The 25,205-nt window shown below is 53.1% G+C and overlaps 9 protein-coding genes and 5 non-coding genes across 14 annotated transcripts; 4 read left to right on the top strand and 10 right to left on the bottom strand.

Annotated features, from left to right (window-relative positions):
- Positions 1-88: 88 nt before the first annotated feature.
- On the bottom strand, positions 89-181 carry QC764_0101170. Its single transcript has one exon. It is a non-coding gene; the product is annotated as a tRNA-Arg (tRNA).
- A 142-nt stretch (positions 182-323) lies between these two features.
- On the bottom strand, positions 324-2,026 carry MRPS16 (37S ribosomal protein S16, mitochondrial). Its single transcript, XM_062949553.1, has 4 exons — positions 1,705-2,026; positions 1,271-1,613; positions 1,033-1,213; positions 324-960 (listed from the first exon to the last, which is right to left on the bottom strand). The coding sequence occupies exons 1-4, from the start codon at positions 1,820-1,822 to the stop codon at positions 874-876; spliced, it is 729 nt and encodes a 242-aa protein (XP_062798306.1). The 5' UTR covers positions 1,823-2,026; the 3' UTR covers positions 324-873.
- QC764_610710 (uncharacterized protein) lies at positions 1,719-6,472 on the top strand. The gene is made up of 6 exons (XM_062949552.1): positions 1,719-1,993; positions 2,067-2,132; positions 2,193-2,287; positions 2,536-2,632; positions 2,721-2,949; positions 3,028-6,472. The coding sequence occupies exons 1-6, from the start codon at positions 1,927-1,929 to the stop codon at positions 3,128-3,130; spliced, it is 657 nt and encodes a 218-aa protein (XP_062798304.1). The 5' UTR covers positions 1,719-1,926; the 3' UTR covers positions 3,131-6,472.
- QC764_610700 (uncharacterized protein) lies at positions 3,238-3,438 on the bottom strand (the record flags this gene model as incomplete). The annotated part of the gene is made up of 1 exon (XM_062949551.1): positions 3,238-3,438. One exon carries the CDS (start codon positions 3,436-3,438, stop codon positions 3,238-3,240), a length of 201 nt encoding a protein of 66 aa, XP_062798305.1.
- On the bottom strand, positions 6,229-6,316 carry QC764_0101140. The gene has a single exon. It is a non-coding gene; the product is annotated as a tRNA-Lys (tRNA).
- Positions 6,473-7,633: 1,161 nt separating the features above from the next.
- QC764_610690 (uncharacterized protein) lies at positions 7,634-9,727 on the top strand. The gene is made up of 3 exons (XM_062949550.1): positions 7,634-8,652; positions 8,716-9,279; positions 9,360-9,727. The coding sequence occupies exons 1-3, from the start codon at positions 7,768-7,770 to the stop codon at positions 9,498-9,500; spliced, it is 1,590 nt and encodes a 529-aa protein (XP_062798303.1). The 5' UTR covers positions 7,634-7,767; the 3' UTR covers positions 9,501-9,727.
- Positions 9,728-9,911: 184 nt separating this feature from the next.
- Positions 9,912-12,357, top strand: QC764_610680 (uncharacterized protein; the record flags this gene model as incomplete). The annotated part of the gene is made up of 2 exons (XM_062949549.1): positions 9,912-11,289; positions 11,352-12,357. Exons 1-2 carry the CDS (start codon positions 10,445-10,447, stop codon positions 12,355-12,357), a joined length of 1,851 nt encoding a protein of 616 aa, XP_062798302.1. The 5' UTR covers positions 9,912-10,444.
- A 392-nt stretch (positions 12,358-12,749) lies between these two features.
- Positions 12,750-12,861, bottom strand: QC764_0101100. The gene has a single exon. It is a non-coding gene; the product is annotated as a tRNA-Ala (tRNA).
- A 372-nt stretch (positions 12,862-13,233) lies between these two features.
- On the top strand, positions 13,234-14,170 carry QC764_610670 (uncharacterized protein; the record flags this gene model as incomplete). Its single annotated transcript, XM_062949548.1, has 2 exons — positions 13,234-13,377; positions 13,462-14,170. The coding sequence occupies 2 exons, from the start codon at positions 13,234-13,236 to the stop codon at positions 13,807-13,809; spliced, it is 492 nt and encodes a 163-aa protein (XP_062798301.1). The 3' UTR covers positions 13,810-14,170.
- QC764_0101090 lies at positions 13,935-14,014 on the bottom strand. The gene has a single exon. It is a non-coding gene; the product is annotated as a tRNA-Asp (tRNA).
- On the bottom strand, positions 14,089-14,176 carry QC764_0101070. The gene has a single exon. It is a non-coding gene; the product is annotated as a tRNA-Ala (tRNA).
- Positions 14,177-14,316: 140 nt separating this feature from the next.
- Positions 14,317-19,394, bottom strand: SNQ2_2 (ATP-binding cassette transporter snq2; the record flags this gene model as incomplete). The annotated part of the gene is made up of 3 exons (XM_062949547.1): positions 14,317-14,645; positions 14,710-17,027; positions 17,085-19,394. The coding sequence occupies 3 exons, from the start codon at positions 19,392-19,394 to the stop codon at positions 14,525-14,527; spliced, it is 4,749 nt and encodes a 1,582-aa protein (XP_062798300.1). The 3' UTR covers positions 14,317-14,524.
- Positions 19,395-21,418: 2,024 nt separating this feature from the next.
- Positions 21,419-21,493, bottom strand: QC764_610650 (uncharacterized protein; the record flags this gene model as incomplete). The annotated part of the gene is made up of 1 exon (XM_062949546.1): positions 21,419-21,493. The coding sequence occupies one exon, from the start codon at positions 21,491-21,493 to the stop codon at positions 21,419-21,421; it is 75 nt and encodes a 24-aa protein (XP_062798299.1).
- Positions 21,494-21,817: 324 nt separating this feature from the next.
- Positions 21,818-24,201, bottom strand: QC764_610640 (uncharacterized protein; the record flags this gene model as incomplete). Its single annotated transcript, XM_062949545.1, has 6 exons — positions 21,818-22,341; positions 22,398-22,654; positions 22,717-22,823; positions 22,887-23,469; positions 23,532-23,807; positions 24,041-24,201. The coding sequence occupies 6 exons, from the start codon at positions 24,199-24,201 to the stop codon at positions 21,818-21,820; spliced, it is 1,908 nt and encodes a 635-aa protein (XP_062798298.1).
- Positions 24,202-25,205: the final 1,004 nt, after the last annotated feature.

The raw sequence follows: 25,205 nt of genomic DNA, 5'->3' as shown, positions 1-25,205 counted from the left end.
CGGCACCAAGCAGGAATGTTGCTGATGGGAAGATGGGAGTGATGAACAAAAGGCAAAAGAAGAACCTCGATGTTTGTGAGGACAAAAACGATCCGCCCAGGGGTCGAACCTGGAGCCTCCTGATTACTTGAATCTCTTGTCAAGATCGTAGTCAGACGCGCTGCCATTACGCCAGCGGACCTTGTTTGCTTGATGGAAAGATTGTGGGCTTTGGGGTATAAGACATGCTTGGTTTGGTGTGGGGTGGAGTGGTGTGGGTGCGTGGAGACAGTCTGCATGATAGGGTTTTCGCATTATGGGATCTCGGCTTGCATGGGGTTGGGCTATGATACTAGAAAAGAGAATGTGTAGTCCTGAGATGGACGTGGCATTCATACAAGTGCTTGAAGTAAACGTGTGAATTATGTCTTATGGCTCAGCTTGACCTCGGAGCTCGGTCACATTTGAGTACCTACCTAGACAAGCTAAGGTAGATGCTGTTGGTCGCCATCATGGACAGGCAAAGATTAGGGTTTGTATGTGGCAGACAGCTGGCTATGGTCCCTCAACAATTGCTTACTTTGAATCGTCTTGGGTTTTTGGAGGTCACACGTTCTTGGCCCTGGTTGGGAACTCGTTGGCGTGAAAAACCCCCAAGCCCTCCACTTCATCATTCGAGATGCAAGATTTCCCACAATTCCCAAACAATAGTGATAGAGCTTCCATTCCCCTACCGTATCGTACAATCCAGACAGTGTCGACCCAAAAACGCCTGTTAGAAATATGCCAAGGGGTTGTGTGCGGTATCAGTACGCATCCTCCCTTTAGAATACACGCCCGTCCCACCCCCATCTTTTGCCACTCTTCCTATTCCCATGGAAACCCTCCCATAACTCATGCCTCTGCCGGGGCCGCCTTTTCCTTTTTGGGTGTCGACTTCCTTGGTGGCGTCTTCTGGTATTTAGGGTCCACGATTCCCACCTGGTCATGTCGAAAAACTTGGTCAGCCACAAACCACCTTCTCGCATCTCGATCCCGAGTTTTTCTTCTCACCATGCTCAACAATCTGGTCGCTGTCTCTGTCGGCTGTGCCCCCACACCAATCCAGTATTGCGCCCTCGATATGTCGAGCTTGATGTCCTTGTGCAGCCTCCCTGACTCGTCGTAGGTGTCCTTCTTAGGGATGGGGTCGTAGGTGCCGATCACCTCGAGGGGGCGGGAGTTGCGGGCCGTCCTGGTTTGTTGTCCGTCAGCATCATAATTTCATTTCGAAGAGCTCGGGGAGAGGCACCTGGCATGGGCTACCACAATGTTGTAAAAGGGCGAGTTGGTGCGCCCGAAGCGGGCGAGACGGATTTTGACGACCATGTTGCGGGGTTGAGCTGGGCGGGTGCGATCCGGGGCACGGAGTACGGAGTCGGTGGTTGCTGCGGTCGTCGTAAGGTTTTGGCGATGGCCTCTCTGGCGGGATGCGCTCTCTCGCTCGAGTGAGTGGAACCGGAGAAAGCTCCAAAAATTCTGGCTGGGCAGTCTTGGGGTCCGTGCGCCAAATGAGTGCAGGTGCTGAGGTGGTGCGTGAGCGCATGCATTGCCCCACCCTCCGGCTGTAACATGAGCTCTTCTGGGTGGTTTACCTTACATCAAGACATTGGGTGATGTCAGTAAAGCTTGCTGGGCTTTCGTTTCATTTGTTCCGAGTTTGGAGCTAATTGACCATATAATCACCTGTCTTGCTTCTTTCTGTTTCTCCCCCCGGATTTTCCTCCCCTTCCCACTGCTCTCTCTCCACTCGGTCCTCGACTATACACAGCAAGAGGTCGCCCCACACCTTGAACTTGACCATGGTATTCAAGGCACGCTGTTTTGCTTGATGGTGAATGAATGGCAGCTGACAGTCACTGGTAGACACTCGGTGCAAAGGCTGCAGCCGCCCTGGACAGGGAGCTGATGAGCACAGGCGCCTTCTCCATCGACCAGCTCATGGAGCTCGCAGGACTGTCTGTATCCCAGGTTGGTGCGTTAAATTCTGGCCCTGATCCCGTCATCAGTTCTCGAACCCGGCGGGCCTGTGTTGACAATAAACCAAGTGTACCGCGTCCATCCCCTCAACAAAGGCCGCAGGGTTCTGGTCGCTGTCGGCCCTGGCAACAATGGTGACTGAGACCCCTTTATTGACTTTCAACCTGGGTGGCCTGTGCTCACCAGTTGCTCAGGGGGTGACGGTCTTGTGGCAGCCCGACATCTGCGCCATTACGGTTATCAACCAACCATTTACTACCCCAAACGCAGCAAAAACGAGCTTTACCAGGTAAGTCATGTTCCTCTTCTTGTATGGCAATATCGCTTTGTTGTTCATTTGCCCAATACTTCTTCTATACCTATAGCGAAGGTACATGCAATGCGCGCTTCACGTCCAAGTCAGACTAAAACATTCTCCTCCCATGGTTGACCTAGACAGCAGCGGGCGCATATTACTACACTGCTTGCCTGGTCGATCCCTTCTCCAGCCCTGCTGGCCACCTTCTCTCGTGGCAGATCGCTTATTCGTGTATCTAGCGCCTCGCCAAACAGTTGGAAGACCTGGATGTTCTCTTCGTCGACGATTTCCCCAAGGCGTTGAGCTCGGCTGATCACGTTGTCGATGCTATTTTTGGTTCGTTTTTCCACCTATTTTCTGTCACCCTTCTCCTCTCCTCTCTCCCACCTCATGGTTCATGATGACTCAATGTCGGGTGGTGTAGGTTTCAGTTTCTCTGGAGAAGTTCGAGAGCCGTTCCCAGCCGTCATCAATGCAATGGCGGAGACCCAGGTCCCGGTGACCTCCGTGGATGCCCCCTCATCTTGGGATATCGAGGAGGGCCCGCCCAAAAGTGGTGTCGGTAGTAATTTTCACCCTAACTTCCTGATCAGCTTGACAGCTCCAAAGCCCCTTGTCAAACACTTCAAGGGCCGTCACTTCATTGGAGGACGGTGCGTACCAAAACCGCCCCATCCTGCTTGTCTTCTGGACCCAACTGACTCTCCCCACCCCCCCTCCCCCCACAAAAGCTTCGTCACACCCGCAATCGCAGCAAAATATGACTTTGACGTTCCCGAGTACGAAGGGCTCGATCAAGTTGTCGAGGTTGAACCCAGCGGTCAAAAGCTCTAACGTGGTTCGGGGGGGTCGAAACAGGCGTCTTGGTGTGGTTTCCGTCTCTGTTGTTGTTGTTGTTGTTGTTGTTCTTGTTCTTGTTCTTGTTCTTGTTTCTGCTGCTGCTACATGACGGCACAACCTCCGTTCCGACTGTTGGGGCAGACAGGACTCGGACAGCCGCCCTCTTCCATTTCAACACGAACGATGGTGGTGCCGTTGGGACAAGTCACCAACGGTGGGTGGTAGTCTTTGCAAAACTCGACGAAGACCAGGTAATCCTTCCCGCAGGCTGGGCAGTTACCGGTCGTGTGCTCAGTGCACATTAATGAAGGCGGGCTCAGTGGGCTAGTACCTCACGGCCTGGAAGAGATGACAGCACAGCAAAGAGGTGGTGGGGAGGGACGGCGGATCTGTTCGGATGCTGGTGATGCTGGTGGTGAAGCTCGAGGGTGTGTAGGAAGAGCAAGAGTACTCATGGGATTCTGTTGATGATGACTATGCCCGTGTAGATGCCCTGTTGCCGATGAATTCGTTTTGCTTTTCTCGTCTGTGGTGTGGTTGTCTTGGTGTGGCTCATGATATAGGGGATGGTTTGGCGACTAAAGATGATCGGCTCTGGCTGCCCCGGGTTAGGGGAGCCTGAAGAAAACCCGGGAATTTCGTTCTTGTATCCTCTCAAGGCTTCCGTCTTTTGGTATGTGGTTTGGCGTCGTATGTAAGGTTATTGGGGGATAGTGAGCGGGCAGGGGTGGAGGGAGCAATAGGTACCTCCTGAGAGCTCAACGGAACCATGGGCTTGGCACTGGGCTTCACTGCGGCCAGGGCTCCCAACCAGCTACAGGCAGTGACGGACAGCTGGTTCTCGCCACCTCACCCACTGCAGACGAAAGGTGTAGCGTAGGGGACGGGTCAGTGTCTGGGGGCGACGGCTTCGACTTTGGACCTGGCTGGCGTGCTGTGGCAAAGGCATAGCATGGTGACACGTCGAAAGGGTCCTGAAAGGGGAAAGAAGACTGTGGGCCACACACCCGGCAAGACAAATCCGTCATTTTCCAGTGCACGGCGGAATATATTCGGTGCATCCGCAATCCGCAAGTCTTTTTTTTTTTGCTGCACCACCTGGACCTGTCTTCAAGCATCTCCTTCGTACAGGCCCGGAGAGATTGCTCCGGAAAATGTGGGGCTGCGGCAGGCAGGCGGCGCTTACAAGCCATGCGCAGCCCTGGGAAAGAGACCCTCTTTCTCAAGCCTCACCAGCGGACGTTCCCACTGCTTTTATACTTGTAAAGCCCTTTCCATCTTCATCCGGATGCAGGTGTTTCCGTGCTTTCTACCGATCGCTCGGTATTCTGTCAACAGCCTCATCGATGGAGGTGGAACAAACGTGGAAGCTTCTTCCCTCTTCCCCCTCACCGCACGTGAGAAAGACCGAGTTCTAGAAGGGACCATACCGTACGAGGGCTGCGGGCAGCTATTCAGCTCGTTCTTGGCTCAACTGACAGTTGAGACTCTTGACACCTACACAGTAGGGCCCGTACATGTCAGTATGTGCTGCCCACCGTAAAGCAACACCAAGAAAGCATGCTTCCGGAGGAACAGTTTGGGCTGGGAACCCGGCACAAACCGTTGGGTCTTGCCGGAGGGTTTTGACCGAGACCAGCCTCCAGCTCTTCGGTTCTTGGGTTGGGCAGGTGGAGTCGGGTTTGGGGTTGGAAAGTCTTTGTTGGTTGAAACTCGGGCGGTTAGTGATGTCTTCTCACCTTCCAAAGTGATTGTCTGCTTTTTGTCATGACAGGATACTTACAGTATTTTGGACTGGCAAGGCAGCTTCCAACATTCATCAATGTATTGCCAGAGTTTGAGATAGGTGCACAATGTCTCTGGAGCCGTCCAACGAGCCAATATCCCCAGCTGATTGGGGCATGCGGTGGAGGTGGGATGTTGAACCCCACCCTTTCCTGCCCCTCACCCCTCCAACCCAACTCTTGGTTACGGAGGATTGGATCTCGTTGCACCGCAAGCATGGCTTTTTGAGATGACAGCGACTGCCGAACCCGTCCAAGCATATATTTCAGATGAACCGACTGGACCAGCGTGCATCTCCCGGAAACTTGTCGCCAATGGCAAATGCAAGCCATGCATAGACTACCTACCTAGGAGCAGCCGGCCTGAGCTGCTTCTCCGAGGATCGATATCCGCTCGTCACAGAATTGGTCACAAAAACAACCAGATCCTTTCAACAGCTCATATGACGGCTCCTCAAGCTCTAGCTTTTTCCCCGATGGGCGGTCTAGATCATTGGCGTCTGCGAACGTCGACCAGTATCTGGGAATCGTCAGCCACAGGTGGACCACTGCAAGAAAACACCACTTTCATACTCGCCACAGTTGACTGTTCGTTTCGAAAGTTCCCATGGTTTAAAGCGTACGACAGTGATGGGGCGCGCGTCAACCTCATGGCTTTCCTAGTGTAGTCCTTTCCCAACAAACCGCCATGATGGACACCCAATGAGTTGCCACCGATGAGTGCCGCCGCGTACTGGTATATTCTTCACTGGACGGGTCGGAACTTTTTGTCGTTTCCCCCCCTGCAAGAAACGACACGAGGGTAAGGGGACCGGGAATAAATTTCTTTTCTCTCGGGGCCTGCCTATGTACCGAGCCGCCGGCACTAGCAAAGCTCCCGCGCCCCGGTTCGGCACGGCAGGCCAGGAACCAGGAACGTTGGGGCCAATCCCGTCCTCCAACGTCCTACCTGCTGCTTTTTACCAGCTCCGGACCGACACAAATTGGCCACTTGTTTTGTTTCTCGGTTGTATGGTGTCAAAAGATAAACATCATCTGATCCGACCTCGTCTTTGTTGCGCCTCCCCAGCGTCCGCAGTGTCGATCACTTGTTCACCAGCCATACTGTGGCGAGTGTCGTCAACAAGCTTTGCGTATCCAGTGGTATCACAACATGTGCCTGCAGAAAATTCGCCACACCTTAATTGCTGTCGGAGTCCTCCCGCGAAATGTAAGCAACATGCCAAAAAAAAAAAAAAAGCCACAAGATGGAAAAGAGAATGACAATGCAAAATATTTGCAAAAGTAGAAGATCAGCAACGGGAATTGAGCCCGACGTGGGGGTCGAACCCACAACCTTGAGATTACGGAGGTACCCCTTAAGAGTCTCACGCTCTACCGATTGAGCTAGCCGGGCATGGCAGCCAATCATCTGAATTGGTGAGGGCTGGCAGGGAAAAAGTGGTTTATAGTTGAATCAGAATAGGACACTGTCACCGGGTTTTAGGCACACCCTTTTCCGCTCAGTTCATTGATAGTGGTCAAGATCTTTGGTCATCTGGACAGTGGGCAAAGCCGTTATGTTTCTCTTTTCTCTTGACTCATCATCCATCATCACTGGTGTTCATGTGTTAAGCTAAATAGGTTTGTGTTGTTGTCTGCAGTCTGAAGCCGAACGGAATTCCAGGCTCGAATACAGAATGGGCATTCCGACTGTGTAGAAACGGCGGCAAATGCGAATAAGCGTGTGTAATTGAGAGAAGCGGACCTTGTGATTGATGTCGGTCGGGTCTTCATCCCCCCAGCTGTTATCTCGACGCGTCCATGGCTTGCCAACATGAAAGACCTCCTCCGTTATCATCCTCAACAGCTCATCGGAAAGTCGAAGTAGAAGGCATTCGCCCAAAGGCTCTTTTCCATGTTGATGTTCGATAGGGGTGTCTCTGGTAGACTGCTTGATTTATTACCTATGTCGAAGACTGCGGTATGGAAAAGAAGGATTTTTTGGGCGTCCCGAGCGAAGAAAACAGTGAGAGTGTGAAGTGAGGTAAGAATCAAACAGCCACCAGCCCTAGCAACGGGAGGTGAATATGGGGCTTGCAGGCAGCCTGGCCTGTGCCACAAAAGAATGAGCATAGGGTTCTTTTGGGAACAATCATATCTTTCCGGAAGAGAGGTTTCGACAGGAATTTGAGTAAGGTTTGCAGCGAGGCCACGGCGCAACCAGACCTTGGCTTAGGTAAGGGCGTTATTCACTTTCAGCCACCACCAACCTGAAGATCACGTCTTCTGAATAAATAGCCTTTCTGAACCAGTGGATCAATCGATGGATGAGTCCTCGGGAAAGACTTCAGAAATGGGCACGGGCCAAGTGTGAAGTCATTCCTGAAGTAATTAAGGTAGGTTCATAGGTAGGTATAAAGGAAACTCTGAAGCAAAAGATCACGGCCTTAAGTAGGTGCGACCAACCTCGGCCTGTTGTAATTGTAAATCTGAAGGTTTTGATTCTTGGTGGTATTCACCATCTCCTATTTCTTTTTCTTTTTTCTTTCTTTTCAAGGTAGTTGCCCTGCTCACAAGATCGCTACCTAGGTACCTTGGCCTACCAGTGGCTTATTGGCTACCTATGGTAAGGTGCCGCCTTGTTGTTTACCAAGACGATGAAGGAGTGTAACACAGCATCAATGTTCAAGTGATTGGTGAAGTTGGCACTCATGCAACCTACAGTGTGCGGGGGAAATGGATATCTCTATGCGCCTTCCACATGATGGACTTTCCCCTCTTTCCAGCTCCTTCTTGTGTCAACTCGCTGTTAAGCTTCTCGTCAGTATTTCTCTGTTTTGTACCTCCCACTAGGATACCGAAGCCATGACTTATCCGTCGCACATGATGGCCGTTCTGCCCGAGATCCCCAACCCTCCGCTCTCCTACTCGGTCCCTGCTTTTCTGCTGCTTCTGTTCATGACATACTACCTCTCTACTGCCATCTACTGCCATTTTTTCTCTCCACTCCGGCGCTTCCCTGGCCCGCCTACCACTTCTTTCTCATATCTCTGGCTCTACAAGGTCCACCGCTCGGGCCGCATGGCCGACTACTTCACTGCTGCCAACTCCAAGTACGGCCACATGTCCACCATCCGAGTTGGCCCCAACGACCTCATCACGTCGGACCCGGAGGTGATCAGACGCACCTCAGGGGCTCGGTCCAAATACTCCAGATCCGACTGGTATAAACAGTCCCGGCTTGATCCCCTCACCGACACCATGTTCACGACCTTGGACACCAAGTACCACGACGAGCTCAAGGCTAAGCTCTCAGCTGGGTACGCGGGGAAGGATGTGCCGAATTTGGAAGGGGATATTGACCTCAAACTGCGACAAGTGAGAGAGGTACTTGAGCGCAAAGTCGAGCAGGGAATGACGATTGATTTGGCCAGGTTGAGCTCACATTTCACCTTGGATAGTATTTCGCGGATTGCGTTTGGTCATGAGGCCGACTTTGAGATGGTACTGACCGAGGGAGCGGATAAGCACGGGGTTGATTATTTGGGATTAGTGGAGAGACATGCTCCGAAGTCGGTTGCAATATCGTCGGCTCCCTTGTTGAGGGGGTTGTTTGCAAATGATCTTACTCTGAAATTGATCGGGCCAAAAGCGACGGACAAGGCGGGGCTGGGGTTGCTGATGAGACTGGCTCGGATGTTGGTGGGGGAGAGATTCGGAGAGGGGGCAGAGGACAGGAAGGACATGTTGGTAGGTTTCCCCTCTTCTCTAGGACTCGGCAACGACGACCGCTGACAGGTAATTCCTTGGAAGGGCTCGTTTGTACGGCATGGTCTCTCTCAGCGTGAGTGCGAAGCCGAGGTCTTGATCCAGATCGTGGCCGGGTCTGATACAACCGCTACCGCCATTCGAGCGACAATGCTATATGTCATGACAACGCCGAGGGTGTATCAAGCTCTGCAGACAGAGATTGATGAGGGCATCAAGAGCGGCAAGATCTCGAATCCAATCACAGCCGCCGAAGGTGCCAAACTGCCATATCTGCAGGGAGTCATCTACGAAGGACTTCGTCTCTACCCCCCCTTCACCGGCATCCCGTTGAAGGTGGTTCCCCCCGAAGGTGATACCATCGACGGCAAATTTGTGCCTGGTGGGACGAGAATTGCAGCAAGCTTCTGGTCAACAGGACGGCACAAGGGCACCTTCGGGGAGGATGCGGACCTTTTTCGACCCGAGAGGTGGATCGAGGCCGCGGCTCAGAACGAGAAGAAGTTTGTCGAGATGAAGAGAGTGGCCGAACTTGTATTCGGGTATGGACGATGGGGGTGTCCTGGGAAGACTGTCGCCTTTCTTGAGTTGAACAAGATTTTCGTCGAGGTATGTTTGTCTTGTGCTACCCCTCCTTGCAGATCATCGGGATGTGAGACTGATACACGGGACTTGTTTGCCAATGGTAGCTGTTGCGGCACTTTGACTTCCAACTTGTGTACCCTTATGAGCCGTGGAAAGCGCACAACTACAGCTTGTGGCTACACAGTGATATGTGGGTGAGTGTGATGAGGAGAGACACGGCAATCCAGGAGAGCAAGCCTATCTAGAGTTGGACAAAGTAGCTAGTGTTGATCAACGGCTGGATCGGGTGCTGTCAACTAAGATAGGTAGCGGGTAAATGTCAGCGGTGGGCGGCCCGCGACACCCGCAGCCCAGTAGACGGGAGATGAGAAATGGAAGGTTTCGGTTTCTTCTTTCGCTGATGAGAAGAATAAAAATAACAGTAAAAATATAAATAAAACCAAAAAAATTCACAGTTTCGCAACAGTGGACCAGTGAGGTCACACTCATCTGCGTGTGGCCGTTGTGCCTGAAAATCCAAGATGGCTTCTCCGCTTCTGCAGTCCCAAGAAAATGCTAGTCTCTGGATGACAGCCTGTGATTGGTTCAACAGCAGGTGCGCTAACATGAAACAAGCAGTCCTTCAGGGGCTTCCCCGGACACTGGCGCGTGCTCCAGCGGGCTATCCCGCAAAGGGCTTAACCGCCAAGGCCTGCCGAGAGAGCCCAAGCTTCGGTTCGCGAGGAATCCTGCTGTGTCTGCTTATCGACACGCCCCTTTTCGGGCCTCCTAATCTCTTTTTCTCATCTCTATGTCCCATCTCTTTTCGTCCGTCGTTGACATTCCCTTTTCTGTTGAGATCCCTCGACAGCACCACACACCACACTCCTTCACCCACCAGCTCCAGCTACAACCACACGCGGCAAGCACTCAACTTGCCCTGACCGAGACGAGGCACTCCCAATTGCCTCACACAATCCCTCCAAACATTCGATTCTTTTCCGACACGGCCGATCAGTTGATCTTGATCCCCGATTTTTACACGATTTTTTTGGACGACGACATCCTTGGAGAATACAAAGAGCAGTACAGCGACATGCAACTACTCTGATCACTCGGCGACACAAGACGTACATATCAACAGTCTGAGCGAGCAACATTTGTACATACATCAATACAACACCCCAAGCATACGACAGCTGAATCGACAATGAGATTAACACCATCTTTCGTCCCGGCCCTCGGGCTGCTGGCGTGGACATCGCTCATCAGCAATGTCGCCGCCCAGGTCACCACCCACTGCTTTCCCATGAACGAGACGTGCCCGCCAAACCCCGCCTTCGGCATGGACTACAACTTTGTCTTCAACGCCACCCCCAAGTTCGAAGCCTGGGAAACAACCGTCGGCCCTGTCAAGTACTCTCCCGAGACTGGTGCCGAGTTCACCATCAACAAGCAGGGCGACTCGCCCACCATTCGCTCTCGCTTCTACATCTTCTGGGGTCGTACCGAAATCTGGCTCAAGGCAGCTCCCGGTCGCGGCATCATTAGCTCCATCATGTTGTTGAGCGACAACCTGGACGAGATCGACTGGGAATTCTTTGGCGGCAACTCCACCGTCGCTCAGAGCAACTACTTTGGCAAGAACCAACCGCACTACACCAACGCCCAGTACGACCAGATCCCCAGCGTTCAGGACGACTTCCACAACTACACCCTGGACTGGACCAAGGACTACCTTGACTTCTACATTGACGGCGCCAAGTTCCGCAGACTGACTCCAGAGGATGCCATTAGCAAAGGCGACGGCAAGAAAGATGAGGGTGGCATGGATCTGTACCCCCAGACACCCATGCGCATTTCTATCGGTATCTGGGCTGGTGGTGACCCCAGCCTGCCCGAGGGCACCCGCGAGTGGGCCGGCGGTACTACCGACTACACCAAGGGCCCCTTTTCCATGTTTGTCAAGAACTGCCACGTCACCGACTACAGCAGCGGCAAAGAATATGTGTATGGAGACCGGTCTGGTTCGTGGGAGAGCATCCAGATTGTCGAGTAAGTTTGAAGAAGCTCCTTCCGTCAACCCCAAATTGGCCCCGTGACTGACTCTTATCAAGGGGTAATTCTACCGTCGAGGAGGTCATGAACGCGCCACCCCCTGTGCCCGAGAAGACCATGGCCGAGAAATGGGAGGAACTTCCCAACGCCGCCAAAATTGCCATCTACGCCGGTGGCTCCTCTGTCGGTGCTGCCATCCTCTTCGCTGCTCTATTCTACTGCATCCGCCAGAGAAGGCAGGGGGCCAAGGAGGCCACCGAGGCCGCGGCGCGTGCCGAAGCCGAGCGTCTGGAGATGGAGCGGTTCAGAAAGGAGGGCATCAACCCTGATGCTTTCACAAGCAACGCTCACGAGTACAATGCCAAGGACATGGCCCAAAACGGGCATGCCGACAAGGACAGCTACAGTGTTCCCCCTTCGCCCGCCCCCGCCAACGAGAAGTTCGGCAACGTTGTCGCCATGGCCACAGCGGCCGCGGCCGGTGCCGGTGCCGGTGCCGGTGCCGCGGCTGCTCGTGCCGCCAACAATGGCAACGACGGTCCCATGAGCCCCACGAGCACTCCTCTTCTTCGCGAAGGCGCGCAGTCTCCACGTACGGTAGACCCCACGAACCCCTTTGGCCCCAACTATGTCAGCACTCAAAACGCCCGGTCCCCCGGCGCCCCGTCTCCTTACAACCCACACGAAGGCTTGCGCTCACCAACAGGGTCTTTGTACAACCAGTCCATGTCGCCGCCCCCGCACCAACCCCTGCCACACCCACCGACACGGAGCATGACGAACCAAAGCCTTCAGTCGAGGATGGGGTCACCGGGACCGAATCAGCAACAGCACGGGTTTGACTTTGGCATCGGTCAGCCGCCGCAGCGAAGCGCCACCACCAGCCCAGCACCTCTCGCTCATCCCCAGCCTCAGAGGAGCTTCACCACACCCACGAGCGGATACGGAACCCCTCCGCAGCTGCAGCAACAATCATCGGGGTACGGCAACCCTCCAGGACCGGCTAACGGCCCTCAACAGGGGTACTGGAATGGTGGAAACGGTGGCGGCGGCGGTTACAGCTAAGCGTGGTTCTCGGGACGTCATGGTGTAGTTTTTGAATTTTCTCTTTTTGATGTTGGTCTCGATCTTCCTGTTCTTGTATTATGGCATGAGAGCATTTGGCGCGCAATGATGAAACATACACGCACACAGCAGCACCCTTTATTTTTTCTCGGTTGGGAGATAGACTTGTTGGCACTAGATACCGTTGAGAAGAGAAAGCTACGGCTGGTGCCTGGCAAGGTGATGAAATGGTATACCCTGCCTCTTGTTTTGCCTGGTTTTGGTTTTGCAATAATCTTTTGCCTGTGTTGTTGTTAGCCTTCGTACTCTTGGCTTTCTGGCTCCTTTACGTGGCTTGCTTTTCAGTCATGAGCGAAATCTCTGGCCATGTCCACTCATCAAGCAAAAGAAAAGGGCGTGTGGCTCAGTTGGTAGAGCGTTCGCTTAGCATACTCATCCTTGTATCCTTAAGATCAAGGATCCATTGTATGCGAAAGGTCCTGGGTTCGATTCCCAGCTCGTCCAAGCATTCATCACATGAAGAGTTTACTTTTGGCAATTCTCCCACTTTTTTATTCTTATTTTTGGTGGTAAAGGGGATGCAAGAAGTATCATTGGCTGTGTGTGTTCAACATCAACCGACATAAGGTAGATTGCCCCTCGCATTGTTTGTACAACTCAACAGGTCCGGTGTATATATATGACCACCATTGGATAATACCCGGCCGCACACCCACCGTGCTTTTCATATGATAAGACTGGACCCTTCTTTTACCTCCGAGAGGGGTTTGCACTCATCAAAACACTCTTGACGCTCCGTTCCACATCGCCACTCTTTCTTTTCCCCCACAGTAAACCCATCTTCCTTTGTCAACAACCCCCATCACCACCACCGCCATGTCCTCCTCAGAAAGAGACCAACCCATCTACAACCCCCTCGGCTCCCCTACCCGCCATGTGACAACGCACTCCCCCACCACCGGCCTCTCCATCTTCGGCCCTCCCTCCCTCCTCCCCTCCTCCCCAACCCCGTACGGCTCAGTAGGCATGGTTGTCCACGACCTCTACAAAACCTTCACCACCCCCCTCAACATGTCCACTGAAGATGACATCAACCGTCTCCAGGCTCACCCCCTCCAGCCAAGCCCAGGCACGCTCTGGTTCCCAAAGGCACCAGGGGAAACACTCGTGCGGTACTGCGACTGGGGACCAGGGCAGGCAATCCAGTTTCACAGGACAGAAACAATCGACTTTGGGGTGGTGATCGAAGGAGAGATGGAGCTGACTCTGGACGGCGGGGAGAAGAGAAGGCTCAAAAAGGGTGATGTGGTCGTGCAAAGAGGGACGATGCATGCTTGGGAAAACAAGAGCGATACCGTCTGGGCGAGAGTGGTATTCTTTCTTGTTGGTGCCGAGGCGGTTGATGTAGGGGGGGATAAAAAGACGGAGGTGCTGCCTTGGAGTCATGCCTGAATTTTCTCTCCCCCCTTCTATGTCACCCTTCTCAACTCAATACCCAAACAAAACCTCCTTAAACAGGAGACAAAAAGCCAAGAAGAAAAAAAGAGCACCCACACAACCCCCTTCTTCTATAGAGCCTCTCCCGCCGGGAATTGAACCCGGGTCTCGAGCGTTGACCAATGACAAGCTCACATACTGACCACTATACTACGGAAGATAAACGAACAATTTATCAACAGATGTTTGTGCACCTGTCGTAGTTTTGTTGGAGGATGAGGTGTGTGAGAGACCTGGACGTACCGCGAATTGAACGCGGGACCTTCTGTAAGATCGCAGACAAAGGTGCGAAACAGAAATCATACCACTAGACCACACGCCCGGCTTTGGTTTGTTGAGAAAGCGGCTGGGTAGGAAGGTTCATGGAGGGTGGGCTGGTGGGAAGTGGGTAATAGGGTAAGTGGTGGTGGGGATGAGGGTTTTGTGGCTGGAGGGTGGAGATGATGGCGGTGGCAACGGTTGGTTACCCCTGAATGCGCACGCCAAAGAAAACAAACCTCCAGGATTGAGCGATCAAAGACTGTTATTTCTATATCTATCTACCTCGCACTCATTCTATCCCTTCATCCATTATTATATCTCGTATGTGTGACAAACAGCAAGCCGAAATCCCGTGGTATCAAATGCCCCGTGTGTCTTATCTATCCCATCGAACCAGATTCTCTTTCCTCTATTTTCTCTTGAAGAGCCCCTTGACCGCCCCGACACCTTTGCCGAGTACGTCAAACAACGGCCCAAAGCCGAATGTCATACCCTTGACTCGGACGGTCCAGACGAAGAAGTAGACCAGCCTGGGTGGATAATAAACATGTTAGCAGCCGTGTCATGCAATCAAGAACCGAGGTCAAAACTTACATCCAGTTAGTAAAGCAAAACACCAAAAAGATGCCAAAGTCCCTCCACTTCTCATCCGGAGTGATCCCCAACGTGTTTAAGTACTGGTTCCCGCTCGAGTACGGGCAAAACCCGCAGTCTGCTGTGTCATTGGGGTTGAGCAGATACCCCTGACCAGCCTGCCTCGCAAAGTCGCCCGCAAACTCCAAACACGTCTGTCCTGATGGGGGATCAAAGTAGGCGGCCTCATTGGGAGCACACTGCACACTCTGACCATTCAACGTGGCCGCGAGAACGCCTCTGACCCACCACGTCGATGGGTTCACATAGTAGATCCAATATCTCCAAAACACATTCAGCTGGTCATAAGGAACCACAACACCGTTGAAGATGGAAAAGGTGACCAAAAAGAACGGCAGGATGTTGCTGATGACGGTAAAGTTGGGCGCCCACGCGCAGATCCACTGACCCCAGCTGGCCATGAACAGGAAGAAGAGCAGCGTCATCAAGAAGACGTAACCCGCAACTGACGCCTCAGTCGGCAGACCAGTGGGGAAGTACCACAGCAAAAAGTACAGCACGGCTGCCAGAATACTGCCTGGGATCTCGGACAAGACCTCGGCCGTGCAAAAGGCAACCCAGCCGTAGATGCGCGATGGGTGCTCGCGTGCCTCCCAGAGCATGCGGTTGGTGTAAAACTTTGGCAAGACGGCATTGAGGACGGTGGCAGGGATCATGATGATGAGGAAGCACGTAAACATGCGGTTCTGCATGTCAGCCACCGTGTTGCCCAGCTTCCAAAAGGTGAAGCCATTGAAGATGCCGACAATAACAGCAGTGAACAGCCGCCCGTAGAGGTAAGATGGCTGACGCCATTGGTGGACAAACATGCGCTTGGTCAGAAGGGTGATTTGCGTCCAGGTGGGAGCAGCAAACGATTGCAATGCCGGCTGGACAACAGTCGATTCCTTGTTGGCCTTGCTGCGCTCATCCTTGAGCCGCTGAATCTCGGCCAGCAAGTCTCGGTTCTCCTTGGACTCGCGCCATTCCTGAGTCCAGTGAATCCGCTTGCCGTCGGGGCGTCTTCCACCCTTGATGGCCGTCTCGAGGAGGAACTCGGCGACGTTTCTGCCGGGAGGACACTGGACGCCTCGGTCGGCAAAGTACTTGACCACTGCGCTACCGTTCTCTCCAACAGGACCAAAGTAAATGGTGTTGCCGCCGGGGTTCAAGGCCAGAATCTCATCAAACTCCTGGATCAGGTCAGACGAGGGCTGATGAATAGTGCACACGATGGCCTGTCCAGCAACGCAGAGCTTGCGAAGAAAGCGCACAATAGAGAAAGCGGACTGGGCATCAAGACCACTGGTTGGTTCGTCGAGGAAGAGCAGAAGCGAAGGCCGGGCCGCTAGTTCCACGCCAATAGTCAGTCTCTTCTTTTGCTCCACGCCCAGAGACGCAATAATGGCATCTTGAACGTCCGTCAACTCGAGCAAGTCCAGAACAGTGTCGACATAGGCCAGCTTCTCGTGCTTTGGCGTGTCACGGCTCTGGCGAAGGAGCGCAGAGAACTCAAGAGCCTCCCGAATGGTGGCGGTCTCGTCATGAAGATCCATTTGTTCGACGAAGCCAGTGCCGCGTTGAAAGTCTCCAGTCAGCGGTTTACCGTCAACCAGCATGTCGCCAGAAACCACGCCGACCGTTTGGCGTTGGGACAAGGTGTTGAGCAGCGTCGTCTTGCCAGCACCGCTGGCTCCCATGAGGGCAACCATGACTCCCGGTTTCGCGTAACCGCTGACTCCGTTGAGAAGCTTCTTGGGTCCTTGAGGGGTCGGAACAGTGTACGAGACATTCTCCCAGGTAAAGACCTTGTCGCTTCCGGTCAGACCAGTCAGTTCTGTCTTTCCCGAGCGATTCTGATAGCCAACGTCGGTGGTGGATGATGCTCCGGTCGCATTGCCCTTCTCCATGTCGGTCGGCTTCGCAGCGAGTTTGGCTCGCTTGGCTGCCTTGCTGGAACGCTTGAAGACGAGGGCGCCGCCGCCCGATCCGACAAATGTCAAGAGCTCCGTGGCGGCCACTGTGACCATGAGATAAAGCACAGAGAAGGCTATGAGAACACCAAAGTTGCGCCACAGGTGATCCCGGGTGTAGTTGAACTGGCTGTCGAGGTATGCCGTCCCGGAGACATCAGTACTCCCTGCGACCGAGCCTGGAATCGCACATCCCTGGTTGGCTGGTAGAATACCTGGCCCCTGAGGCACAAGATGCGCAGGGGCACATTCCATGATCCGGCCAGAAAACTCATTGGTCAGAGCGGCTTCAAAGGCATATGCAAGCTGTCTCTTGTTAGCAGCTGTTGGACGATGTCGAAGGAAGGAGGGAGATCTGCTTACCGGATTCACGTAAAAGAGCCAACCGAACCAGATCTTTTGTGACACCAAGATAGGCTTGTAGATCACGTAACCGGTAAAGATGACCAGCAAGTTGAGCGCAAGTCCGCTGAAACGAACGGCATCGTCAATTGTTGGTGACAGGGACGCAAACATGCGGTACAGAGCCGTGATGCAAAAGGTGGTCGTATAGATGAATAAGAGACTGATGAAGAACTTGGCCGGTGTCAAGTCCAAACCAGTCATGAAGTACATGATCAGACCAAAGATGACAACCTGGAAGATCAAGACCGGGAGATCGACGAGAGCGCGGGCAAGGTTGACAGCAGACGGACGATAGAAGGCATATTCCTTGTGCCGAGCCACAACAACACGACCAGAGACGGCTTTCATGAGCTCAGCGAGCTGAAGCCATCCGAGAAAGACAATAGAGAAGAAGGCAGCACCGGCACGCAGGAAGGTGCCGGCCGTGTTGTCCGGAGTGTCGTAGAAGAGAGAGCCAACAATGAAGCCGTTGCTGATGATGGTGAGATATTTGGTGTACATTTCCGTCTTGTTGCCCCACAAGAGCCAGAGTTCGCGGCGGGAGCAGGCGAGGACTTGCTTCCAGAAGCTGACAGTGTAGTTCGAGTCCGAGGCAACACGGCGAGACTTTTGCTCCTCGACGGCTTGCTGGAACCTCTGAGTATCGGCATGCTTGGTTTGTTGCAGATGCCTCTCAAATTGCTCCACATCAGCAAGGACCCTCCTGTATGCCTCGCTGTTTCTGAATGCTGTCTCAAGCTCCTCGGCAGTTTTGGGGCACTTATATTCGTAGCCGGGGCGGAACTGTCGGGTGACTGGGTCACAGATGGAGGTGAGAAAGTCGGCAGTAGTCTGGCGTGGTGGTGCGTGGAAACCAAGGTCGATGAAGTACTGCCTGGCCTCGTTGGCAGGGCCCTGATAGAGCATGCGCCCTTCATCGATGACCAGGACCTTGTCCATCAACTCATAAATGCCTTCTCCGGCCTGATAGAGGGTGGTGATGGTTGTTCGATCCGATACATCGGTCATGACACGCAGCGATTTGGCGTAATCCAGAGCGGTGGATGCATCGAGACCTCTTGTCGAATTGTCCCAGCAGACGATGGTGCTCTTGGTGGCCAGGGCCTCGGCGATGGAAACTCGTTTTCTCTCACCCCCAGAAACACCACGTGTATAGGCATTCCCAACAATGGTGTTTTTTGTGTGTTGGATAGCAAACATGCGCAACAACGAGTCGATGATAAAGTCCACATTGTCCCTGAGGTGCTTCTTGGTCTTGTTGAGCAGCGAAAACTGGAGTGTCTGTCCCACGGTCAAGGTAGGCATGTGCTGGTCGTCTTCACCGTTGTAGACCACCTCACCGCGATAGCGCTTTGCAACTTCCTCGGCAGAGATGCCGCTGTAGGAAACCTCGCCCTCGACGGCAGCATACCCGCCCCTATTGTTGGCAATGACGCGGAGAAAAGTGCTGCAGCCACTCCCCGGCCGACCCAGCACCAGCATCATCTCTCCATGCCGTACGACACCAGTGAAGTCATTGAGAAGGGTACGAAGCCCGCCTTGCTGACGTCCGAAACGAAGTGCTGGGACAAATCTGCAGAGAATGCCGTACAGATCGGGACCAAATGTGCCGAGGATAGCCTGGGGAAGTGTCCTGACAAACACAGTGCCGCCGCCGACACCCTTGACGGTGACGTTCTTGAACACCACGCCGACCTTCTTGCTCGACTCGCCAGAATCCGTGCGCTTCTCAAGGTGGCCATCGCGCATAAACTGCTCCAATTGAAACTGGCTGCCGTCATCCGAGGACTCGTCCGAGCTGCTAGCATCGTCGGCGGCCTGCTGTTCAGGATCTTGTTCGTCTTTCGGCCGCTTTGATTTTCCACTGGCCCGGGAAGCGATGCGGCGAAAGACATTATCGCGCCTGCTATCCGATTTCCGGGAAGCTTTCGAGGCCGACCTTGATCGTGGTTGTGATCGCGCCCGGGACCGGGACTGGGACCGTGACCGCCTCGTGGTCATCTTGGTGAGCTCGCGTTGAAGCTCTTGAAAGTCCTGCATGGCCATCCGTTGGCTCACTGGGCCGCCGACATCTCGCTCTCCCCAAAGGCCTTCGTCGGCTGTGGACAAGGCCTCAGGACTTGGTGGGATCTTGGTGGTGTCGCCAGAGTCGATGTCAGCTTCTTCTTCGCTGATTGGCTGGGTTGGATCTCGATGATGGAGTGAGTCTGGAAGGGCTTCAGAGGCTCCCCGGCGGAAAGCCTCCTCGGGCGTTTGTTGCCCCCACATTCTGGTTGGTTTTTGTGAAAATGCAGTGTTTTGATTCTCAAGTTGTGGGACTGTGAGCAGCAGGCAGAGAGAGAGAGAGAGTGACGTTGAAAGTCGCGGTCAACTCAAAGGTGCAGCTCACCGGTGCCGAGAAGCGGCAGGAGCGGCCGGGGGATATGGTTTGCAAACTGGAAAGAGCCTGGTAGGGTTGATTCGCAGCTCTATCAAAAATCATGAGGTGAAAAGTCGCGCGTCTACCAGACCTCATATACAAACAGCCACCCTACACAGCAGAATTGTAAGCAGCACCCTGATGAAAGATTCCGACTCCAGAATGGAGATAAGAGTGACGGGGCATGAATCATCGGAAGCAACCACCCCCCTTGCCAACAGCCCCAGTCACCGCCGACCAGTGATTCGTAAGATGCTTTGCTGCTCAAAAGAAGGTTTAACACGTTAAAGCAGCGTTAAACCCGCCTGGACGATATGGTCTGGGTAGCGATCTGCACGTCTACACGGTCCACTCCCACCGCCTTTGAATGCAAACTCCGGTCTGAACGGCATAACGGGTACGATGGAGTACGCTTGTTGTCCGCAAACGCCGTGGAGTTAGCGGCCGCCAAGTTGACAAAGAGGACAGAGCAGGCCATTATAAATCCGTTCTCCCCCGCGCCCTTGCATTTTCTCCCCGTTCATTTGCTCACAAAGACCCTGCTGCTGCCGCCCGGACCGGTTGGGTGCTTGGAGCTGTGCCCCTGGGTATGGATGCTCCGTGCTTAGAAATCCAACCACAGCAGGACCCAATTCTTCTTTTAAATGCGGAGGGATGTTCGTGCGAGCGTTCCAAAGCTGTCACTGCGTTTTCCATCTCTTTTAGTCGCACTTATCTCTGCCTTGGCTTCGTATCTCTCGGCGCAGTGACTCCGTGCCCAACACGCCCGTCCACTCAGCGTCGCAATTTGTAATCGTCATCTTTGTCCACGGCGTCGGGTGTAGCCCTTGGTATTTTCTAGAAAGGTTCCCCGGCAGATGGATCTGCTCCACCGTCAAAATTATTGCCAAGACCACCGTCGTTAAATATTCCAACAATTTGATTGGCTAAGTACAGGACTGATCAAAAATGAAATCATTTTTATTTTCACGGTGGGAGTGTGCTGACTTAGCGTGGGGCCTAGCATCTTGGTCAGATAGACACTCGGACCACCAGCACACCACCAATCACTCTATCAGGACAAAAAGACGGCATCATGGAGGTCACGATTCAATCAGTGTAACTAAATGACAATGCCATTGAAACCAGTGCGGAATGCTGATATGTATCACAAGTATGGTTTCATTTTGTTCTCTATCAACTAGCTATCAATCCTACCTAATTCTTCTTCCCCGTTGTCATTGCCAGCATCTCCCTTAGAGCCTTCACCTCGGCCTCCCTCCTCGCCAATTCCACGCGGAGGTCATCCCTCTCCTTCTTCACCTCCTTCACCTCATCCTCCAACTCCTCAATGCGGTCAACCTTTTTCTGCCTGTAGCGCTTGGCAGCCAGATTGTTCCTCGCCCTCTTCACGAGCACCTCTTCGTCTTCATCATCCTCTTCTTCAGGCAGAGGACGTTTCTTGGTTGGCTTCCGCCCTGGCTTTCCTTTCGGCTTGCCGGTAAGTGTAACAGAAATGGAGGAAGGGAGCTTCAACCCGGGGACCAAATTGCCCGAGGCAGAGACAGGCGTGCTTGTGGAGGTGGGTGAGGTAGAGGATGATGGTGACTGGCAAGACTCGAACGATGTGATGATTGTTGGCGTCGGAGTTAACAGAGATAGGTTTGCCGTTGTCGCTGTTGTTGTGACGGGAGCAGCGCTTGATTCACCCAGGCCGAGAGAGGGTATTCCAATATCAAAGTCGGGAACTGGAAGGGTAGGGAATGGAAGTGGATATTGAATATCAAAAAGGGGACAGTCGAGAGCAAGTTGTTGCGAGGTTGTGTCAAAAGAGCCGTTCCACAAAAGATGATCAAAGTCTTGGCTCGGGTCCAAAAAGTGCAGGAGACCTTGATCACTGGAACTGGGGCTGGAAGTAAATGGCGGAGAGACGGATACTGGCAGCTGCTGCTGATGCTGCTGCTGCCATTCTTGCAGTATGTGGTGGCCTCTCGAGCGAGGCCGACGGCGATGTGGGAGTGATTAATGGGTGGGTTTCCCCAGGGCGTGTGTTTGATGACAGAAAGAAAGAGAGAAGGGGCAAATAAAAACGTGGGGAAATTCACAGGTATTTATGAACAGCGAGGTGATAGAGCCACACCCCTCTTGTTGTCCGGTAAAGATACCCCGCCATGGCACCGCCTCGTCAGGCCAGGCTCATCACACACACTCCAGGGAGTCCCCCACATGCATCTCTGTCACATTCCAGTTCCTCAATTGGTTGATTGATGAAAAAGCCATGGGCAGTGTCTGCTCAAGATGCAAATCTGAAATCTAACCGCTTGTTTCCAGCATCCCAGTTTTCTGCCAGGTACTTCTCCCGCTCACTCTCTGACATGGCATTCCAGACCTCCTCTCGGCTTCGGTTCCGCCATACATAGTATGCCTTGGTTGATAAATAGAGAACGATATTGAAGGCCAGTATCGACAGCAGTACCGTGTTGCCGCGAGTGTAGTGTGGCGCATCGTCTTCGCGGTAGATATTAGCCCCGATAATACTGCCGCCCTGGACGCACATGTTGTACACAGCACTGCCCACAGCACGACTGCGGACAGTGTTGGCATTGCGAGAGATCCATCCGACCTGGATGGGGTGCGAATATGGTGATCCCAGGAAGAAGGTCATGACCAACCAGACCGTCCATTTGGACACTGTGGTGGTGTCTACGAACCGTAAAAAGACCAGGAAGGGGATTGCCCAAAACTGAGGTATGATGGCAATCAGTGACATTTGACCAGTGAATTCACTGACATAGGTCAGGATTATCATGTTTACGACTGTCAACTCTGTTAGCACAATGTTCCAATCACCGTCAAAGTCCTTCTAGACCTACTATGGAGCACCTGCGACGGAATCACCAGCAGATTGGTTTGGAATGTCGAGAACCCCATCCCTTTGAGCGACAACGCCAGATAGCTGGTTGGCGTGGCATAGGGTACATGATTGAAGAGACCAATCAGATATATCGGCCACAAGTCAAAATCAAGCAGACTCTTCAGGAGGAGCCTTGGGGATACTGGTTCCCGGTTGTGCATGCCTCCCTTAGAAGGGTCGTCACGGATAATACGGTTAACGAGGATAACTTCCTCCCTTTTATTTTTTTTCTTTTGTTAGCGGTCATCTCGAGACCATTATCTACTGGAAGAACATACCTCGGTGTAAACCACCCCTTTTCACCCCTGAGCCAACCAGCAGTCTGCGTCGGGCCAGCCGGCATGAGACCAAAGGACAGGATACCAAAGACAAGTGTCACCATTCCCTGGACCCGAGAGTCAGTACGGGTAATTAGTTGTAGGGGAATTCCACATGACTCAACACTCACCTCGATCAAAAAGAGCCACCTCCACCCCGAATATCCCCCAACACCACGCATATGCAACAACCCAAAAGCTGACAGCGCCGCAAAAATATCCGCAAACACCATCGATGTCCAAAAGAACCCCATCCGTATCGTCAGCTCGTTCGCCTTGTAAAAATACGACAGGTAAAGCACCACAGTCGGTATAAAGCCTCCCTGGAGCATTCCCAACAACACCCTCGACGCCAGATACCCAAACCTTCCGCTCAACGTAAACTGACTTGACGCCACCAGCGACCAGAGCACCATCTGCAACGGTATCCAGATATCACAGCCCAGGTACTTGCTGATCAACTGTGATGGAACCTCAGCACACAGAAACGAAAAGGCAAAGAGCGAATTGCCAAGGTTGTAGTCGTTGGTGGTCAATCCAAGCTCAGGCAGCAGGTCGTCCGTGACAGCCTGTCGAATGTTGGCTCTGTCCATCTCCAGGGCGCAGAACATGAGGCAGGTCCAGAGCATGATTTTGAAGTCGACTTTGCGGATCAGTGCTCGCTCCTCGCGCCATGTCCATCTTGCTGACGGGTCGAAGCGGTGGATGTTTTCCCTTTGATTACTGTCAGGGCCAGCCCGAAAACGAGGATATGTAAGCGGGCAGAAACAGCATACCAGTCTGGTTGTGGTTGATATTGTCCCGCCAGGTCAGGGTCATCAAAAACACTTCGTTGCGTGGCGATGGCATCAAGATCCGTTTCCTCCCCCTTGTCTCCAGGGGGTGAAAACCAAAACCGTCCCCTTTTTGGCTCTGGCTCGCCGAGGGGGCCGCCCTCGGTGAATATCAAGGCCGTGGTGATATCTGCGTCCTCTTTGCTAATCTCGGAGCCATATTGTGATCTGGCATCATCGTCCTCGTCCGTGTTTGACCTTGCTGTCCAGTCTCGCAGTCTTGCCCCGGCCGTTAGCTCGACTCGATTATTATTATTCTGGCCTCCGGTGGATGAAGTGCCGAAGGTGGCGTATAGCGACTGTTGCTTCAACGGCATTGTGTGTGTTAAGTCTCAAACTCACATTCCAGTCATCCCACTGGGTTGATGAAAACAAAAGCTAAAACCAGCCAAAAGAAAAAAGAAAGATAACACCATGAGAGGGGAAGGCGGGATACAAAAGTACACACATACCTTATAGCACCACCTGCCTCCTCACTGACACCATTGGCACCACCATTGGCACCACCATTGGCACCACCACCACCGCCAGGCTGGTGCCAGTCTTCTGCCCAGTCATCTGCATCATCGACTGGTGTAATGCCGGTGCCCGATCCTGATCTCATCGGAACCATCCCAAGGCGTAATTTAAGACAAGCGGCGGGCGCGGGACCGATACGGCGCGCCGCGGGGGATATCTCTCTGCCACCGGGTGGTGAAGTGTGTGTGCGTATGTGTGCCCATTCAATGAAATAACGCCCCAAGAGGAGACCCAACCAACATCGATGTGTGTGTGCGTGTCTATACGCCAGTTATCATCCCCACCCCTACCGCTTGGCTTGGATACTGATGAATCCTTGGAGGGGAGAATCCAACGGCAAAGCTCCGAATGTTCTTTCATCCCTCAAAGCCCAAAACCCAAACGTCGAAACTCCCGTCCACAAGACGGGACAGGTTTCACCACAGCTGTGGGGATGACCCAGACGTCCAGGCGAGATGACCGACAGGGGTATGGCGTGCTTTTAGGAGCGATGGCGAAGCAGCCAATCACGGGTGCAGGACACTTCTCGAGGTTGTAAAGGCAGATGACGGCATTTTGGGGGTTTACGACCAACGATGATAAGGATGTTTGTCAGAAGGGAATGGGATTCTTCGAAAATTATGAGATGGGCATTTGCTGGGTTCGGTGAGATGGGGCGGGGTGGGGACGGTGTGACCACGGTGTGGTGGGTGGGGGTTCTTGAAGAAATAAAAGGGCGGAATAGGGGCTCAGGGGTAACCCTAACCCGCATTATCTTTCAGATGGTCACCCAGCTATAAGTGTGGACAAAAGTCAAGTAGATAGCCATCGTTATATCTTTCTCTAATAACTTGTGAGTGACTTGGCTTGTAGGTATCTACTGTTGAGTACTTTACCTATTGATGGAGGTTTAGGTGAGTCGATGAGATGATTTTCGCCAACAATCACCAAACGAATGAGGGGCTTAAAAGCAAGCTTGTTGCGTTTGAAAGCAATGCTTGTGTTTCATTTTCCCTTGTGAAAAACAGTTCTACCACAGATATCGTGGGAATCACATCTTTATGAGATAGAGAGTTGAGAAATGTACAAGATACATCCCGTTAGCCATCATCGGCGCAT

The sequence above is a fragment of the Podospora pseudoanserina genome, chromosome 6, assembly GCF_035222485.1.
Source record: "Podospora pseudoanserina strain CBS 124.78 chromosome 6, whole genome shotgun sequence".
Taxonomy (NCBI): Eukaryota; Fungi; Ascomycota; class Sordariomycetes; order Sordariales; family Podosporaceae; genus Podospora; species Podospora pseudoanserina.
The sequence above is the reverse complement of the archived record's forward strand: the minus strand, read 5'-3'. Positions and strand labels throughout refer to the sequence as shown.

Coding starts and splice junctions, on each gene's coding strand:
- MRPS16 (XM_062949553.1), bottom strand. CDS start 1,822: ATGGTCAAGTTCAAGGTGTGGGGCGACCTCTTGCTGTGTATAGTCGAG. Junction 1,614..1,704: donor AACAGAAAGAAGCAAGACAG/GTGATTATATGG, acceptor TCTTGATGTAAG/GTAAACCACCCAGAAGAGCT. Junction 961..1,032: donor CGACCAGATTGTTGAGCATG/GTGAGAAGAAAA, acceptor CGACATGACCAG/GTGGGAATCGTGGACCCTAA.
- QC764_610710 (XM_062949552.1), top strand. CDS start 1,927: ATGAGCACAGGCGCCTTCTCCATCGACCAGCTCATGGAGCTCGCAGGA. Junction 2,633..2,720: donor CGTTGTCGATGCTATTTTTG/GTTCGTTTTTCC, acceptor CGGGTGGTGTAG/GTTTCAGTTTCTCTGGAGAA. Junction 2,950..3,027: donor CGTCACTTCATTGGAGGACG/GTGCGTACCAAA, acceptor CCCCCACAAAAG/CTTCGTCACACCCGCAATCG.
- QC764_610690 (XM_062949550.1), top strand. CDS start 7,768: ATGACTTATCCGTCGCACATGATGGCCGTTCTGCCCGAGATCCCCAAC. Junction 8,653..8,715: donor AGGACAGGAAGGACATGTTG/GTAGGTTTCCCC, acceptor ATTCCTTGGAAG/GGCTCGTTTGTACGGCATGG. Junction 9,280..9,359: donor TGAACAAGATTTTCGTCGAG/GTATGTTTGTCT, acceptor TGCCAATGGTAG/CTGTTGCGGCACTTTGACTT.